This window comes from Calonectris borealis, chromosome 2, assembly GCF_964195595.1.
Source record: "Calonectris borealis chromosome 2, bCalBor7.hap1.2, whole genome shotgun sequence".
Taxonomy (NCBI): domain Eukaryota; kingdom Metazoa; phylum Chordata; class Aves; order Procellariiformes; family Procellariidae; genus Calonectris; species Calonectris borealis.
This window is the reverse complement of record NC_134313.1, coordinates 79,955,996-79,973,246: the sequence shown is the minus strand read 5'-3', so window position 1 is coordinate 79,973,246 and position 17,251 is coordinate 79,955,996. Positions and strand designations below refer to the sequence as shown.

General features: G+C 36.8%; 1 protein-coding gene across 7 annotated transcripts in view; it reads right to left on the bottom strand.

Annotated features, from left to right (window-relative positions):
• Positions 1 to 10,581: 10,581 nt before the first annotated feature.
• Positions 10,582 to 17,251, bottom strand: part of MTRR (5-methyltetrahydrofolate-homocysteine methyltransferase reductase) — a 32,095-nt gene continuing 25,425 nt past the window's right edge. For 4 of the 7 annotated variants that reach the window (XM_075142430.1, XM_075142434.1, XM_075142433.1 and 1 more), the window contains 6 exons: positions 16,979 to 17,021; positions 16,356 to 16,542; positions 13,955 to 14,073; positions 12,323 to 12,415; positions 12,057 to 12,236; positions 10,582 to 11,100 (listed from right to left, as the gene is read on the bottom strand). In XM_075142430.1, the coding sequence (XP_074998531.1) occupies positions 10,956 to 11,100; positions 12,057 to 12,236; positions 12,323 to 12,415; positions 13,955 to 14,073; positions 16,356 to 16,542; positions 16,979 to 17,021 (767 nt within the window). In that variant the 3' untranslated portion in view covers positions 10,582 to 10,955. The remainder of the gene's footprint in view (positions 11,101 to 12,056; positions 12,237 to 12,322; positions 12,416 to 13,954; positions 14,074 to 16,355; positions 16,543 to 16,978; positions 17,022 to 17,251) is intronic. The other 3 variants (XM_075142432.1, XM_075142431.1, XM_075142436.1) reach the window with 1 other exon arrangement.

Here is a 17,251-nt window from a genome sequence, read left to right as displayed (position 1 = left end):
GGTTTGTGCAATCTGACGATGGAGGATTGCACTACACAAGATAAATAGTTAAATTAAAATATGCAGAATACTGTAAGACACTTGATACACCTTGATTTACAGTGGTTCACATTTATGCTCAGAGCTACACAGAATCTGAAAACTGGTTATTTAACAAGAATTATATATTTTTTAAAATTTTATGGATTTTAATGAGAAAATAATTTAAAGCAACTGTGTTGCCCCAAGTAGCCATAACTCATCGGTGAGGGCAGTAAGAATTTCACAGAGATCTTTGGCAAAATGAACCAGATGACCTAGCAGTAATTTATTTATTATGTTATCACATGTGATAAAAAATGGATTGGCATGCTGCACATACAAGGTGATGACAAATAACTTGTGAAACAGTTCACTTTACTATTCAGCCACCACCAGGTCATAAATACAAGAATTTACGGAGTCCCTCATTGACAGGAGCACATGCATTAAAAAATCTGGGGGTCCCTTGTTTCAGAGCATTGTGGGTTATCCCCTGTAGGCTTAGCCATCTACTAAATGCAGTTTCTACTTGAAACTTTCAGAGATGTCTACCCTGCCCATCAACATTACAAGTAAGTATTAACCACCCTCTTCAGATGCATTAGAAATTTAATTATAAGTGATCATCTGAAACCCACAACTACCTGGATCTCGGTCTACATCAAAGCTAGATCAGTGCTGCAGAGCCTGAATACATGACTCAAAAAATAGCAATGCAATCATTCTATGCACAAGCCCAACAGTAAAAATACAAAACAAAATTTGGTTTATTAGGCCAGCTGGCATGTATACTTTGTCTTACTGAAGCCTGTATGCACCCTTTTTTGCAACCTGACTCACAGTAAGTCAACCAGTTTGTTTTTAATTTAGCTCTGTTGAGGATTGAACTTGCCCAGATGTACTGAATTGCAGAAGTTCATACCATGTCTTTAATATTTTCCTTTAAGAGATTAAACTGGCTTTGGCCCAAAACAAAGCAGGAACACAAAACAAATGTAGTCACATACCAGTGCTCAAGCTGTTGCTGGAAATCTTATAATGGAAAAATACTGTTGAACTTCAACACAACGTTTTATTAGGAAACAAATGCGATCAGGGAAAGGGAAATGGCTCTACCAGTTAGACTGCAGCAGTAGTCCATGAAATCCCTCCCCCTGACCACACCTTCCAAATATGGGTAATATTGAACATTTCAGAAAGCATTAAGTGTCAGGACAACAAAATGTAGACCATCGACCATCACACAATGCTGTAGATATCAGAGGCATCAAAGAACACGTCAAACTCCCTATCGTGCAAGCTTTGAGTAACCTCTACAGGATTCCCTCTTCATTTGCAGGTTTCCTTGGGGGATATCTTTTCATTGTCTGAAGCTCAAGTCAGAAGCTTTCTATCTGGGGGAAACTACACTCCATATAAGAGAGCTGACAGCACTTAAGCTGAAGACAAGCACTTGCAAAGGTCACTTGCAAGTGAGATTCCTGTTGGCTCGGTGCTCCACCCTGTCAGGGTCCCTCTGAAAGGCAACACATTCATCTTGTCTATCAACCACTACTGCATCACCCCCTGTTCCGCATCATCTGCCAACTTGCTGAGTACGCACTCTGCCCCATCGTCCACGTTCATTAATGAAGATTTTAAACAGGACTGGATCCAGTATTGTCCCCTGGGGCACACCACTAGTGACTGGCATCCAGCTGAGCTAATCACAACCACTGGAGACCAGCAGTTCAGCCAGTTTTCAATCCACCTCACTGTTCACTTCTTTAGTCCGTATTTCATCAGTAAGACAGTGTTCAAAGCCTTGCTACCATTGAGATCAAATGACATCCACTGCTCTCCCCTGATTCAGCAAACCAGTCTTCTTGTTTTAGAAGGCTACCACATTGGTCAGCCCTCTTCATCCGTGATGACTAAGCCCAATCACCATTTTGCCCTTAGAAATGGTTTCCAGAAGGATTTGTTCCATCACCTTCCCGGGGTTCAAGGTGAAGCTGACAGCCTGTAGTTATCCAGATGTTCCTTCTCGTCCATCTTGAAGATAAGAGTGATACTTGCTTTCCCCCAGCCCCCAGGAACCTCTCCTGGTCGTCATGACCTTTCAAAGATAATCTAGAGTGGACTCACAATCTACAAGTTGAATATATAAATAGAAACATTGGACAATAACCTATTTACAAAATACACAGATTCTCTCATCCTCTTATATTTTGACAGCAATATGTCAGTTGGTAATATGCAATTCTACAAAAGCCTTTACAGTTAGTGAGATCAGCTGTGTTTCTTCATGTTTGAAAGCCCCTAGCATGCTGTAGGCACTATAAGAAACAATGAACAAGGGAAATAAATTTTTTCTACCACATCTGTACAGCAGTTTACAGATTTATGCCCTCCTTTTTATTTACCATTTGTGCATTCATAAGGTTCTTTCTCTCTGCAAAATGAAAAAGTATGGAAAATCCTATATTCTTCCAATAGCAGTGAATGAATAGAGGGAACTACCTAGCGGCTATTTTTTCCTTGGAAGTGTTCATTTGACATTTTCTGAATAGAGTTCTACATATATTTTAATAGTAAAATACAGCTGTGTAAACTGAAGGACACAGTTAACCAGACAGATATTTCAAAATATGTCTAACCTGTAAAGTAAGGACAGAAACTAAATTGAGATCTTGGTAATGTGTATATATACGTGCATGTGTATGAAGAAAACAAAGATGTTTTACACAGCTGATTAAAAAAGAAAAATCAAAACAACTACAAACTGCTGAAAGAATTATTATCCCCGTTTCCTATGAGTTCTGAATTGATTTTTGCAGGAAGTTTTACAAACATGAAAAATGTTTCCATTTACCTTAAAATGCAATACTCTCCTTGTGCAAAGCTGTAAGAGCCTTAACAAACTTGCCCATTGGTAAAGAAATATAGCCATTTCTATTTAGGAATTAGCTTTTTGTTTGAGAATTTTACAAAAATAACTTAAAAAAAAATCAGTGTGTTCTGCTTCTCATAGGAACAGGTGTTTTAAAAACCAACTTGCGTGAAATTCTTGGACATCCAATCATTTATTTAAAAAATGTTACAGGATCCCTTTCTCCCTCCTATCTGTGTTTGCTCCAGCTGTTCTTAGGCAAGGAAAACCTAAAAATTTACTGCCATCAAGTTGTGCCTCTGGGGCTTCCATTGGCATCAATGCCACCCCCTCACAGCATGTTTAGGAACTATAACACGAAAAAGGGAAAGAGATTCTGCCTTGAAAGCAGCGTCTTCCAAGAGCCACAAGCTGTTTATCTGACTGCAGTTTCAGTAGCTCATATACTGCTCCTTTCTCATCTTTACAGAAAACAAAAAGTAGTGCTGGTGACATAAAGAGTGGCTTATTCTATAGTAATCTGTCCCCACCAAAAGAAAAAAAGTGGCATTAGCTTAGTCTCAAGAAATAGTAGTCTGTAAGAATCACAAGCAGGGAGCTGGCATTTAACTGGAAGACAGAGTAGTTCATGCAAGCACACAGAAAGAGAAACACGTATGCACAAGTGCTTATTTCAACATCTGGCCCTGCCCACAAATGCTGAGCAGTCACAGCCCCGTCATTCTGCTTGGGTTTGGTGACGTTCATAAACTGAGGGCAATTGACACCGTTTTCTTAAAACACCTGCAAAACAATTAAAAAATGTCCTTGTCCCACCACTAAGGAGAAAGTACTGGAAACAGCCCTGCTGATCTTCTACCAAGTTACAATAAAATGCATTTAAAAAAAAAAAAAAGTTAAGGAAAACCAATCGATCATCTAAGCAATAGAGTTAACAGCAGACTAGAAATGAATATCCCTGACTGATGGAGCCTTACAAACTGCTGTTTTCAAACCAACTATAGAACGTTTTCTTTTTTAATAAGCACAATTGGCTTTGAGTGCTTTGTCAACGTGACAAACCTTTTCCACCAGAAGTGGAGGATTTATTCAAACGCTAATGAAAGTGAATATAATTTGTAGTGCTGCTGAATCAACTTTTCAAGACTGTAATTTGCATTTGTATAAAACTCCATTTTTTTTAATATGAAACATATTTGAATAGGGTTTTGAGACTAAACAAATTGACATACTGTTTTTGCCATCAATTTAAAAGTATTTTGATTTCTTTATGATCAGCAACTCTAATAATACTGAGCAGATTTTTATATTTACAGATTTTCTTCAACTGGAGGACAGACTCTCAAGATTCATTAAAATAGTCTATAGCTCTTATATTAAACCATTGTATGAACTAGCTCAATTTTCAGATCCAAATCAATTGCTCGCACCATTCTACCAATGTAGTCACCTCTCAATTCATGATAACTGACCAGGGCTTGTAGACCATAACTTTTAGTGATGTAATATTCTTCCTATAATCACCAGCAGGCATGGAATGATTCTTCCATTTTTATTCCTCCACGACACCCCAAAAAACAGAACAGAACAGAAAATAATACTGAAAATATTCTGTTGTTATTTATTATATAATCACTGTCATGTCTAAAATGGGACTACTGGATTCAGTTTTGGTCTTCCCAACTCAGATGAAGCATAACTGGAGTGAAACGGATCCAGAGATGGAGGCATAAAGTTTCCATTTGAAGAGCAGGAAAAAATCTGAAGCTGTCAGGTTGAGACGCAGGATGACAGAGCTACTCAAAAAAAAAAAAAAGGTTCCTTTTATACAAGCTACATCCAGTGAAACCGAGACACTAATAAATTGGTTGTGCAAAGCCATCAACATACCAAACTGCTAAATGCATAAATATGCAATGAAAATATCCATATTTACATTATAGAAAATAAAAGTTGCAAGCATATGACTTCATGTGAACTGTAAAGCTCAAAGTTGAGCTTCAAGCAGGTAATTTCATATCTGCTTGCTATAAGTGTTTGTTTATTCTTTAAAAAAAAAATCGCCTACAGAATAATGGACTGAATATAAATGGTAATTTAAGTGGAATTTAGCACTATATACAGTTGCAGCTGAATTTGTCCATTCAAGCAGAGGATTTATGAGTCAGATACATTTAAAATTATCTACGGCATGATGTTGACAAAGGTTTTAAAAAGCACAAAGTCTTCAGGTATAGGCATCTGATACCATATCCACCATGGACACTACTTTAGCCAAGCACAGAACCTGATAAAATATTTCTATCCTCAACAGCACAGAAATACTATCATCTGGAAAGTAGTATTAGTAAGGCTACATGGTAACATTTAGATAAAACAGTGTATATTTTCCGTATGGTTTATGTGACAACACATCTTTGACTAGTAACAGTAATTGCTATTAGGCAGCATAAAATATAACTGCTGGAGAGGTATTTGCATACATTCAGGAACGGTTTCAAAAAAGTTAGGATTTTCAGAGTATTTACAATAACTAAGTGCAGTAAGCCACTTGTTAAAGATGTGCATAGATGCCACTATCTCTGGCATTCCACGCATCTCCTGCCCTATGCAGCAACACAAATGACCACAAAGAACAAGCAGGAAATCGAAGAACATCTAACAAGCAGAAATGGCATTTTTTTTTCATTGAATATATTGGAACAGTAACACTTTCACTGTCTTGATCGCATCTAACCAGCTGAATAAAAACTGAACAATATAAGCTGCCTGGTAAATGCTCTTAAAAGCCTTAACGGAAACTAATTACCACTGTTGGGCTCTATTAAAAAAAAATAATCTGAAAGCACAAGAAAAATAAATGAAAATCATTACAGAAGAATGAAGGGTCAAGTGAGGAAGACACTTCCACCAGAAGAAATACCCTGCTGCACGGCTATTTCTGCTGGGCAAGGAAGAGAAAAACCCTTCCGCCCCACGGGTCTCCCTAAGAGCAGGACATACCTGAAGCTAACACGTAACAGGGGATGCAGCCGACGGGAACAATAAAAAACACACCTTGTCAAAAACCCAAGCAAAGCAAACAAACAAACAATACCCCAGGACATGATTTCACCATGTTCCTGAATATAAGCTAAGCAGTACCTGGGCTTCACAGACCTCCAGTCTGGAATCTGCAAGAGGGCACGAGAGAGGTACTGCCACGTCTGGCGCTGGCCACCGAGGTACCCGGCGTGACTGGCACAGGCAGAGGCAGGGGGGAAAAGGCGTTTTAACTAACCACCTCATAGTGGCTTGAAGAGCTGGTGGCAGCAGCTAATGTGTTAATCACCAGCCATACAGCTACACTGAGAGTAGCTGGAGAGTAAAAAGGATGTCACCGGGAGGAAGAAATGGCTTCACTGAACCTCTGCTTAGCCCCGTACACACGTGCACTCATTGGTGAAACTGGGGCGGGGGGAGCAGGCACAAGACCTCTGCTACAAAATCTGTGTGTGGCTTCGCATGTAGAAAAATATACGTGTTCCCACATGTGGCCTCATCTTCAGTTACACTAGATGCCCTAAATAGAGGTGATGAAACATTAACAAAAAAAAAAAAACACCCACCACTAAGTTTTGGCAAATATAGGCTTGGGGGTTTATTTAAAAATACGTTTAGAAGTGCATTCTTTCAGGGATGAAATTCAAGGGCAAGAACATTCCCTGGTATACACATATACGCCAGTCTGTATCAGGCCTTGATACCCACCGACAACCCCACACCGACACACCTACCTCACGCACCCAGTGCTGGCACCTCTGGCACACCGGTCCCAGGGCAGAAATCGCGTAAAGCACAGTGGGACCTACCCCTTCCCACAAAGTCTGTGGCTTAGATTTTCCATCCCACTGTACAAAAGTTACTCAATTTTTTATTAAAAAACACCTCTGCTTTTTTGGAAAGTAACTAGATTTTCTGTACAGTACAATTATCGAGGAAATGCGTGAGAAAGACGGATCTATGAGCTAATCTGTAGCATGGCACTTGGAGAAACAGCAGCTCAAGTCTCTGTTCATTTCCTTCTTCACTTTGGGGAATTTCTTTGCCTGGGTTTGCCTTTGTATACAATGAAGTTACGTTTATCTAAGAGCAGTGCAGAGTAGTAGCTGTTAGGATCGCGTACATAGCTGACAAGCGGTCAGACAGAGTAACAGAAGTACCGAAGACAGAAAGGGAGAGAGTTGTGAGCATGATTCCTAGTTACATTACTGGTAAGACTTACTAGACTCACTTTCTCTTAAGCTTTTTACTTCTAATACTCTTTTCCCCATTTCTAGTTCCAAAGTAAAGCTGGAATGCAGTTAAGCCAAAAACTGTGGCCTTGGGGCTTAACTTCCAAAGGAAACAAGCAGACAGCAATACGCTACACATTCCCCAGGAGCAATCAAAAATAGGATACAGGTTCAACAAGCACAGCACACAACCCGATGTTGCCCTATTCCTTTGAGGTAAAAAGCCAAGGTTTTTTTCTTTGTGTGTGTGTGTTTTCTTTTTTTGTTTGTTTGTTTGTTTTAAAGTCTTTTCCTACTCACAAAGTCAGGCAGAACAAGTATTTACAGAGGTCAAGTCAATTTTACCAAATAAACCAATGTTTGGAGAACCTCTGAGAATGTTTCAGCTCAGTGATCTAAGTTTCCTTAGAACAAAACATTTAATTTTGGGTAAAACGCTGTCAGATTCATCTCCAAATCATGGCTGCTGATAACTTGGAATGGTGAAAGAGGGAAAAAGCTATTTCCATATTTTCAAATTGCCTGCAAACTCTATGGTTTGCCACACAGCCCCTGCCTTATTCCACAAGTTTATTTTATTTTGAGTCTTAATCAACTTGGACTTTTACTTCCAATAACCCTTCCCCCACCCCCCCTCCCTGTGCCATTCAACACCTAAGGAGCCATTCAGTAGTTAAGTTCAATCCTTAAATTGACACACTAGTCATGTTCTGTGATTTTGCTATTTCTCACATCTGGCCTTGTCATTTTTCAGAAGAAACTTCTCAATATACTCAGGATCTTCAGAGACTGCTAAAAAGGTATATTCATCCTATTTCTACCAATATTCTAGATCTCCTGAAAAGTTGGGAGAGAAGAGCGAAGAAAGGAAGAGGAAACAGAGGTGCAAGAAACATGTTAATACTACTTCTGCTTCCAGGTGCAGTAAAGTCAGCTTGAATTTAAAAGCAGCAAACTGAAAAAAATTGGCATGAGTTTAGTAATTTGAAAAGTAAACCCTCTTTTGAAACTGTAGATTAAAAGAGAAATTATAACATCAACCCTATTTCACCAACTCAGAGTAACATTCAAAAACTGATGAGAAAACAGGCCATAAGGAATGCTTGACCATTAATGCTTCTCTGGAGCAAGAGGTTTAGTGTAACAACCAGTCCTTGCCACCAACATGAAGACTGTAAGCCTCGCAAATATAAGAAACAGCACACAACCTTCACTATTTCTTTTAAACGACAAAGGAATTCTGTAACCAATTCTGGAATTAGGAGGAAAAGCACATACATGGTATTTCTCTAATGAAAGATAACTAAAAGATGTTAAAAAAATCCCCTGCTTAGCTTTAGGAGATATAGTAAAATCCATCCCTGTGTGCTTTTCTAAAAGACATAGGAGGAGGAGTCACAAATCAGTACTATCCAATTATGCAAAGACACAATTTAATTAAGAAAAACATACAGTCCTTATTGCAAGCCTTCTCCATCTCCATGATTCCTGTATCTCAGAAGTCCTTTCCTCCTTGCCTTTCCTGCTCGTTCAGTGTCACTGAATGTGAACGCAAAAATACTTCCTTCAGGTAACACATGGTGGTGTTTGTTGGGGTTATTTTAGTTTGCTTGAACTTTGGGCTTTGCTTGAACATGGGCTTTGCACCATGCAGTTATAAATTTAAGAGTAAGCTGCAACTATTTTTTGTTGTTCTAAGAGATCATAATAAAGCTCATGCGCTTCTCTACGGACTTACCACTACATTACCAAATAATCCAAGTATTTTTGCAGTTTTGTAGAGAATTTAGAACAGGAGAGGGGAAATGCATGGATATCAGACCCCATCAAATGCAATACACCCAATCAGAAAAGGAGACTCAACTGTTAATATCCCCGAAGGTGCTATGCTGTTGCCTGTAGTATTACTACAATAGTCATCGCAACTTCTGTATTGTGATATGTAAGTAACACAAAAATGAATACCTGTTAAGAGATCTGGGAAAAGCTGCAACTTGCAGTCAGAAGAATATTGTTTTCTCTGTAATCTCCAAGAACTTCCAAGTGGCACTGAAAACCATAAATCCTATCTGAGAACACACATGATATAATAAGTGCTATTTCCAAACAAACTCCAGTTAACAGAAGGTAGTTAATGGTTTATCTTTACTATTGCAATACTGGTAGCTTTTTCTTTTATTAATAATTTTTAAAAACATGTAAAGATGGTTGGTTGATGCAAAATGTTGATGTTTGTATCACCTTAGTCATTTCCATTACAGTTTAAAATCGGAGTACTTTTTGAAAAGAAGCACTTCTTTCCTTCTTATGTGCCAAAGATCAAAAAATGCACTGTTTGCAATTACTGTAAGCCATCTCTCCCTATGGAGCTTTTTTTGTAGAGATTACTTGACAGTGATTGATATAACCGCTCTGCTGAAGAATTTCTGCACAAAATTTTAGTTGATCCCTTCCAAGGATATTTAAACAATCATTACACAGGTTACATCAAAATTCCAGGCACTTCATCAGAATGTTTCTTCTTTAAACACATGATTTTATTCTAACTGATAGTCATATTTTTGGCGCTTTTTTTTCTTGATTTACCTACCAATTAACTAATAATCACTTGACAACCACAAGACTTGCAATAAGTGATATGGTTCTGATTATGCATAAGAAAAAACAAAACAAGAATTCTCCCCAGGAAATAAACAATGATTTGTCTAAAATATTCTCTCATACTTTGTGTTTATCTTTAAAGATCTAAGTATGACAAGGAACCAAGAAGACAACATGGATGTTTAGAAGTTAGAAAAAGCAGAGGGAAGAGAGGAGGGATCTGAAGAGAAGCATGAATGACTTACACTTTTACTCTTCCACCTATTTGCACTCCAAACGGCCCTTGTTAGAAACAAGACCAGATACTTCCAACAACCTGCTTACAACAACTTGATTTTTGCAGTGGATTGTTATATGTAAGGGCAACTGCTTTCAAAACACCATATTTTACTGTCTTCAACTTAAAAAAATTAGTTCAATAATCTGAGAAAATATTTACTAAGCAATACTTCTCCAGCAACCAAATTCAACCCAACTGGTGAGTTTGCTCATAAATTAAACCACAAACATTTTAGAGACAGGAATGAAAATAATTTCAAAAGAATTATACAGGAAAATCTAATAAGGATTAGCATGGAGTGTAGCTAAACTTTGAGATATGATGTAATGATGGAATGAAAAAGCTAAGTATTTAAAGAAAACTTCAGAGCTGAAATTCTGCAGTAACCTTTCTGTGCAACATTCTGAACAATCATTCCTTTTGGCAGTTACTGTCACTGTGCAAGCTGAAAAAATATAAATAGTCTCAGGAAGTATCTAGGAAGTGTTCAAATAAATCTTGGCAAGTCAGTAATGTATTTGATGACACAAAGATCAGTGTGTAACATATTTACTCTGTAGCTTCTTTATCTATACATTATAGGAAAAAATACATGATGTAATGTAAACATACAATTATACTTGTACAAGTGCAGAAGTTTTTACTTTCTACATTAAACCAATCTTAAAATGAGAGAATCAAGGCACTGAGATAGTCCATTATGTAACATTGTTAAAAAAACATAAGCTTTGAAAGGCAGCCTGGTTTGTTGTCGTTTAAAAGGTTTCATATTCCTGCTTGAAAGGTCAATAGAGAAAGTTAAGATTTGGGTGACTACAGACAGCTCTTTTGACAATAACTTTTTGTCAAAAGCATATATGTGAAACGAAATCTTTTGTGTTACAAAAGCATAGGAAAAACTAAATATTCAGCTCCAAACATCTTGCAAATATCTTTTTGCTTCTCGAAGCATGGCCAGGATTTTCATTGCTTCCAATTTGTCAGCTTCCATTTCCATGCTTAAAATGTCGACTACAGCATCACTTACACCATCAGCCATGTGCTTTTTATCTCTGCAAAAAAAAGTAGAGGAGGAAAATGCATAATAGTGTATTTTTCATTTTATCAATAGCTTCAGAGGCAGGATAATATTGGAAAAAAGGCATTAAAAAACATCCCAAACAAAAATGTATCTTGTATATTGTATGGCAAGATTTTCACTGAGTTTTTATGTAGCTGAGCATTGACAGTAACAAGGGTTTCTCTCAATCAAACATTACAAAGTTTTCAGCATGCTGTAATTTATAAGAAAAAAATCTTGGAAACCTAGTTGAACTGTCACAGAATAATTGTTCTCTTTTAGGGAGAATTGGACCTGCTGAAGTATTTTTTATTATTATATCACCATATGGTTCCAATATTAAAAAAAAAAAACACCAAACCCCTCACTTATTAATAATGTTATTTTTAATACAAACAGCTGACATTTATTCCTGCAGGAGAATGTATTGACATTGGGCCCTATATTCAAACAGTTTGTCCATTTATCAACAAACTTCCTAAAAATCTCAAACCTCCAGGTAAAATCCTGCATCCACAAACAAAACTTCCCACTGTAAAATATATTACTATTACAGAGCTTTAGCATTCTGGCCCACCCAAGCCTGGAACACAGCAGAAGACTGCTGCTATCTCACAGCTGTGCAGTTTATCATCACATGTATTCAAATATCTCATTTTCTCAAGAGAAATCTATTAGCATGAAACCTCCTATAGCTTAATTGAATACTAAAAAAGAAAAAGAAATAACAAGTGACTTAAAGCAACCAGTGGAACTGTGTGGTTACCAGCTATACTTTCAAGGCTATATTGGAAAAAATGGACATAGTGATGAAATTCTAGCATTCCAGGAAGAGTCTTTCAGCATCATGCTGGTCCTTTCTTTCGGACAGCTCTAAGTCTTTCTAAAGCCTCAAACTTCTGCCAACTCTGTTCTCTTTCTGAGACAGTCCATCTCCACTCTACTTACCCACATACATAGAAGTAACCTCTTTCTTTCAGCAGGACTCTGGCAACTTCCTTGGCATAAAGCCTAATGACATCTTGCACGTATTTAGGCGGGGCTACTTCTGCACTTGAAGAGTCTCTTGAGAAACAAACCTTAAGATGAGTTAACGTGCCATTTTCAAGAAAACATCTAAGCTCATCTCTGTAAGGCAATAAAAACTGTTAGTAATGGCTCAGAGATAAGCATTTCCTCATGAATACAAAATGAATGCGAAATAGTGAACTTGCTTGAACAAATAGTCTCGATCCTGATGCCGACAACCAAAAAACAGCCATGTCTCTCCAAATTCCCAGTCTGTATGTTCCTCTCTGAGCTTTTGCCTAAACAGACCAAAAAAAAAAAAAATCTAATCCTGTTTTATCAAGTGCAGAATCTAAAACGTCTATAACCTAATTTTCATTTAAAGTAGTGCTTTAATAAACCTCTGGATTGGCAGAAATGTGAACCGACTTAAGGTAAATCACAGTCAATCCCTCCTTCTTTGATTTTCTTGACTACTCACTTTTGGCCCAGCTCAAAATCAATCAACTTCAAAGGTTTTTTTTTTTTGCCACAGTTTCATATTGGAATAGTCAAGACTGACACTTCCAAATGTCTCACAAAACAATCCTGACTGCTGAATAAGGAGATTGCTACCCTTTATCCTTCATTGGAAACTCTGTAAAAACACCTGGGAAAACTCATCACAAAGCAGTGCTTTCCATTTAGGTGTAGAAATCTGCTAGACTTTATGAATAACAATCTATTTACTACCACATCATCAGAAGAGTTATTGCATTTTCTTGAAATAATGCTGAAGGTATTACTTTGGAGAGGTTTTAGCTGCAACTTTCTAGTTACATTTTGAGAGAGAGATTTCATTTATTGTTGATCAAATGCTTATGAAACGCTATGAATCCTTTAAAATAAAATGCAAAATACTTCTGAGAGATAAAGGTATATTTGGGAGTTAAAATTAAGGAGTAAGGATTGTACATAATGATTTGGTTAAAGCAGAAGCATGGAGTCAGAAACATCATGTCAAAATTTCACTTTTCTCTCAAATAAATGGTTTAAAAATAATTGTTACAGGATGCAAAAAACTCCATGATCTTGCTGGAACTAATGAGTCATGTAGGAATGATGTGTGTTGGTTACCTGTAAAAACTTGCAACCATTCCCACATAAATATTCCACTCTTTCTGTTCTTTGTTTCTTCCGAATGATCATGTTTTTACATGTTCTTGGTGATGTAGTATCTGTCACTTTTTCAACAAGCATCTCTTTGCCTTGCAAAATTATGCTGCTGGAGTTGGAGGGGAAAAAAAGGGATCTACCTTCCCTCAAATACCCAAGACTACTGCCCAGTTGAGGGTTCAGGTGCCACTCATCTTAAAACATCAAAATGTGTAAACACACAGAAATAACAGAATGTGGGAGAAAAGTTGACATTCATCATGCCAAAGCTTTTAATATAGATGCCACTTCTGAAGGAAATGGATTTTGAATACCAAACTTAAGCCAATCAACACTGTTACCGACCTCTTACAGGACTTCCACTAGCAACACACAGATAAAGGACTTAATTTCTTATTACTGTTTCTGCAATTCACCCAGTTCCTCATATATCCACCATGGATATTAAAGACAGTCAGATGAAAGTGTAAGTTTTACTCATTTGAAAAACAAATAAATACACAAGCACTGCCTGTTTAAAACTAGTAAGACTGTTTCTAATCAGCATACCACTGTTACAAAAAGTAAAAAGAAGGGGAAAAAAAAAAAGAAAAAAAAGATTAACTGCATTTGTACTCAAAACCTGAGACTGTATTTTCTTCAACATAAAAAGGCTGCTTTCCAGGTAGCAACTTGGTAGATACCTATGTTGGAGGAAACCAATAAACGGTGAAATTCCTGTTCCTGGACCAACCATCATGAACGGGACAGATGGGTCTGCAGGTAAGTGGAAAGTGTTGTTTGGATGAGCAAAAATAGGTATCTAAAATGAAATTAGATAGAATACAATTGAAGAATATTCTTAAGCAGTGAAAATACCATGAAATTTTTAGAACATTCAGGATATTTACATAGTATATGTGTCCACATACCCTTCCAAATCTTGAGCTTCAGAGTTTATTTTTAATGCCACACAGACATTTAAAATAAAATTTCACATGAGTTTCTGAAAAAAACCCACATCATATTTACAAACCTATTAATCCATCTGGAGGAAAACTAGGGAAAACCACATAAACATGAGTTTCTGCATATGAAAGATGACTGCACCATAAATTTGGGGAATACTGTTACAGAATTCATGGAAAGTTTGGTGTTGGTACTCAAAGGGAAGTAAAGCTATTATAGGCAACTCAACCTTTTTTCACATTGTGGACATCTAAAAACATTCCAGTGGAGGTGAGGATTTGTTTATAGCAAATTGAAGCCTACTGATACTGAGCTTGCTTTCTTAATTTTCATAAAAGTTTTACATGTTCTCCAAAAATGCATATGGGTGAGGGGAGGCAGATAACTGCTCAAAGATCTTGGAAAATGGCTTTATATCATTCTACTGATAAACTCTAATTCTGATCTTCAGATCTGTGTCTGAAAGGAAGTCTAAACATAATTTTCATAGGAGCGCCACAACTGTTCTCTGAGGCATGGCTAACATAATGTATAGAAAATGAGAAATGACTATTTTTAATTCTTTAAAAGATTATTCAAGACTCAGCAGCAGCTATAGCAGAGCTTCATTCATTAAAACCATAAGCAAACATCAATTTATTTTGCATATTAATTATGAAAGGATGCGAATTCACGTTCAAGTTTAGGGAAGGAGTGAAGCACTAGACAAAGTTATTTAAACTTTGTTCTGTAAACCTGAGTGGTTTAGCACTACTCATTTCTTATCGTTTAATTCACTACAGATACTACAATGTTAAACAGGATTATTTTTCTAGTTTCACGATGATAAAAAAATAGTATAATTCTTGCTGGTGGGGGGCAATATTTGTATTTCTGTTACGCTTACTACTTCAAACCACAGTTGAGTTAGGAGGCTATTTTCCCTATTAATGATTCCAAACTGGTCATTTCCTTAAAAAATACTGCAAATGGTAAACACGTTTGTACTGTAAAGTGATTTTAATTAATCTAAGGTATTTTTGCATAAGATCACACTCATCTATTTTGATTGGTATTCCACATATTTCTGCAATCTACTTGTATTGCTGCACATTTATCTATACTGAATTCTAGCTTGCACAGCAGATGCAAATAGTTCTGAACTTTATTCAGACTCATTTTGTAATAATCCTTTTTTTTTTCTTTTTAACTCCACCTCTTTTTCATGTTTGATCTTTAATATACTGCAAGTCAATTATATTTTAAATAAAGAGCAGATGTGAACACTGGAATAAGATATATGATGCACATCTTGATCAGTTTGTCTTTTGAGTTAGTTTTAAAAAATGAAGATAACTTTCCTTCCATTTTGTCAGACCAATACCTTCAATTATTGGCACAGTTTTCTTGTAACCAAATTCTATGCTTGTTTCTATTTTTCTTAATCAAATATAGATTAGACTGGCACTAGTTCTTTTGTCATATTAATTACATAGTAGAATTCCAAATTTTTAATAATTAGCTTACACCTAATAACTTTGAGATCGATTAATTACATAGATTCTCCACCACAAAAGGAAAAGAGGCAAAAAAAAAAATCCAAACCTTCTCCTAATAATACCCACCATGCCAAATCGTCTTTGATGCACATCAGAAATACCACAGATGACTGTCCCCTGTGTCATATTCAACAACTTGGCCTTTGCAAACTGTGTGAGACCTGACAAGAAGTAAGTTTTACAATTTCTCCCCTATTATCTGCCACCCTTTCCTGGAAGTGACCAAGTGCCTCTCTCTTACAACACTAACACTCATAACCATTTAATTGCACAGTGGTATTTTAGTCCACAAAAACATCCTCCAAGACTCGCTTAGGACTACAGCGAGGTGGAAAACAACTCTGACCTTTCAGCAATGGGAAGTTTCACAACTCAGGTCTCCATAGATAAAGTAAAATGTAAATTTAGCAACTTAGCAATGAAGTTCTAGACAAGTTACAGAGGGAAGGGTGAACTTACAAGTAGGGTAGAACTGCAAAATGAAGGCATATATTGCCAAAACACCCGCATTGCATCAGAGCAGTGAACAAAGACACCTGCAGTTGTTTCAAACATGCATAAATTTAACAGTTAAGGAGTTTAGATCTGATATTCATACCTTTATAGTTGAGGAGCTTCCTCCTTTTGTACCCAGAGTGTTTTTATTTGGGTGCAGTAGAGGTGCAACTAACTCAGCAAGCCACCCTGTACATACTCCTTTCCGTGAGACTCGTCTAGTGGGACAGGCAGGGAACTCCACAATATTAAATACAAACCACAGTTTTCCTGGCTGATATAAGTTTGAACTGCAAAGACAAAAGTATAAAAAAACCCCCCAAAACCTAAGAGATAGCTGTACAATCTTACAGCGGGTCCATTTGCAGCCCAAACCATCTCAATTGAATCAAGGTTCTCAGTGTTTAGCTGTGATATTTATATACAGTTAGAAAACGTCTTAAGATTGGACTCGGAGGCCAGTGCCTACAGAAGGGAATCCAAATTCCTACCAGATTCACATGTGTGAGCTTGTTCTTGAGAACTCTACTAAGTTCTCAAGTCTTGCCGGACACTTAAAACAATGTTGTTTGAAATGGTCAAACCCTGTGGTTTTTTGCAAGAGGGACACAATCACTTCTTCCTCAGGTTTTATCCCTCATTCCTCTCTTTCTTCTTTAGATTATAATGTACACACACACACTTGAGAAAAATTACCAAGGAGATACAATTTGAATATTTCATTACCTTGACACTGAATAGGATCTGGCTTGTAATTTAGGAAGATGTTCTGAAAAATTAAAAAAAAAAAAGAAGAAAAAAAAAAGGCGTCACTTATTATTTGATTCACCCCAAGGAAAATGAAATATGAGTGTTTACACGACAACAGATTACAAGCATATTATAATTTAACTGTAATTTTTCTCTATTAACATTCAGTGTTTGTGGTTCAGAAATAAGCTATTAAGACTTGAACTCTATTTTGAATGTTTTTTAGACTTTGTGGAATATCTGTTAGAG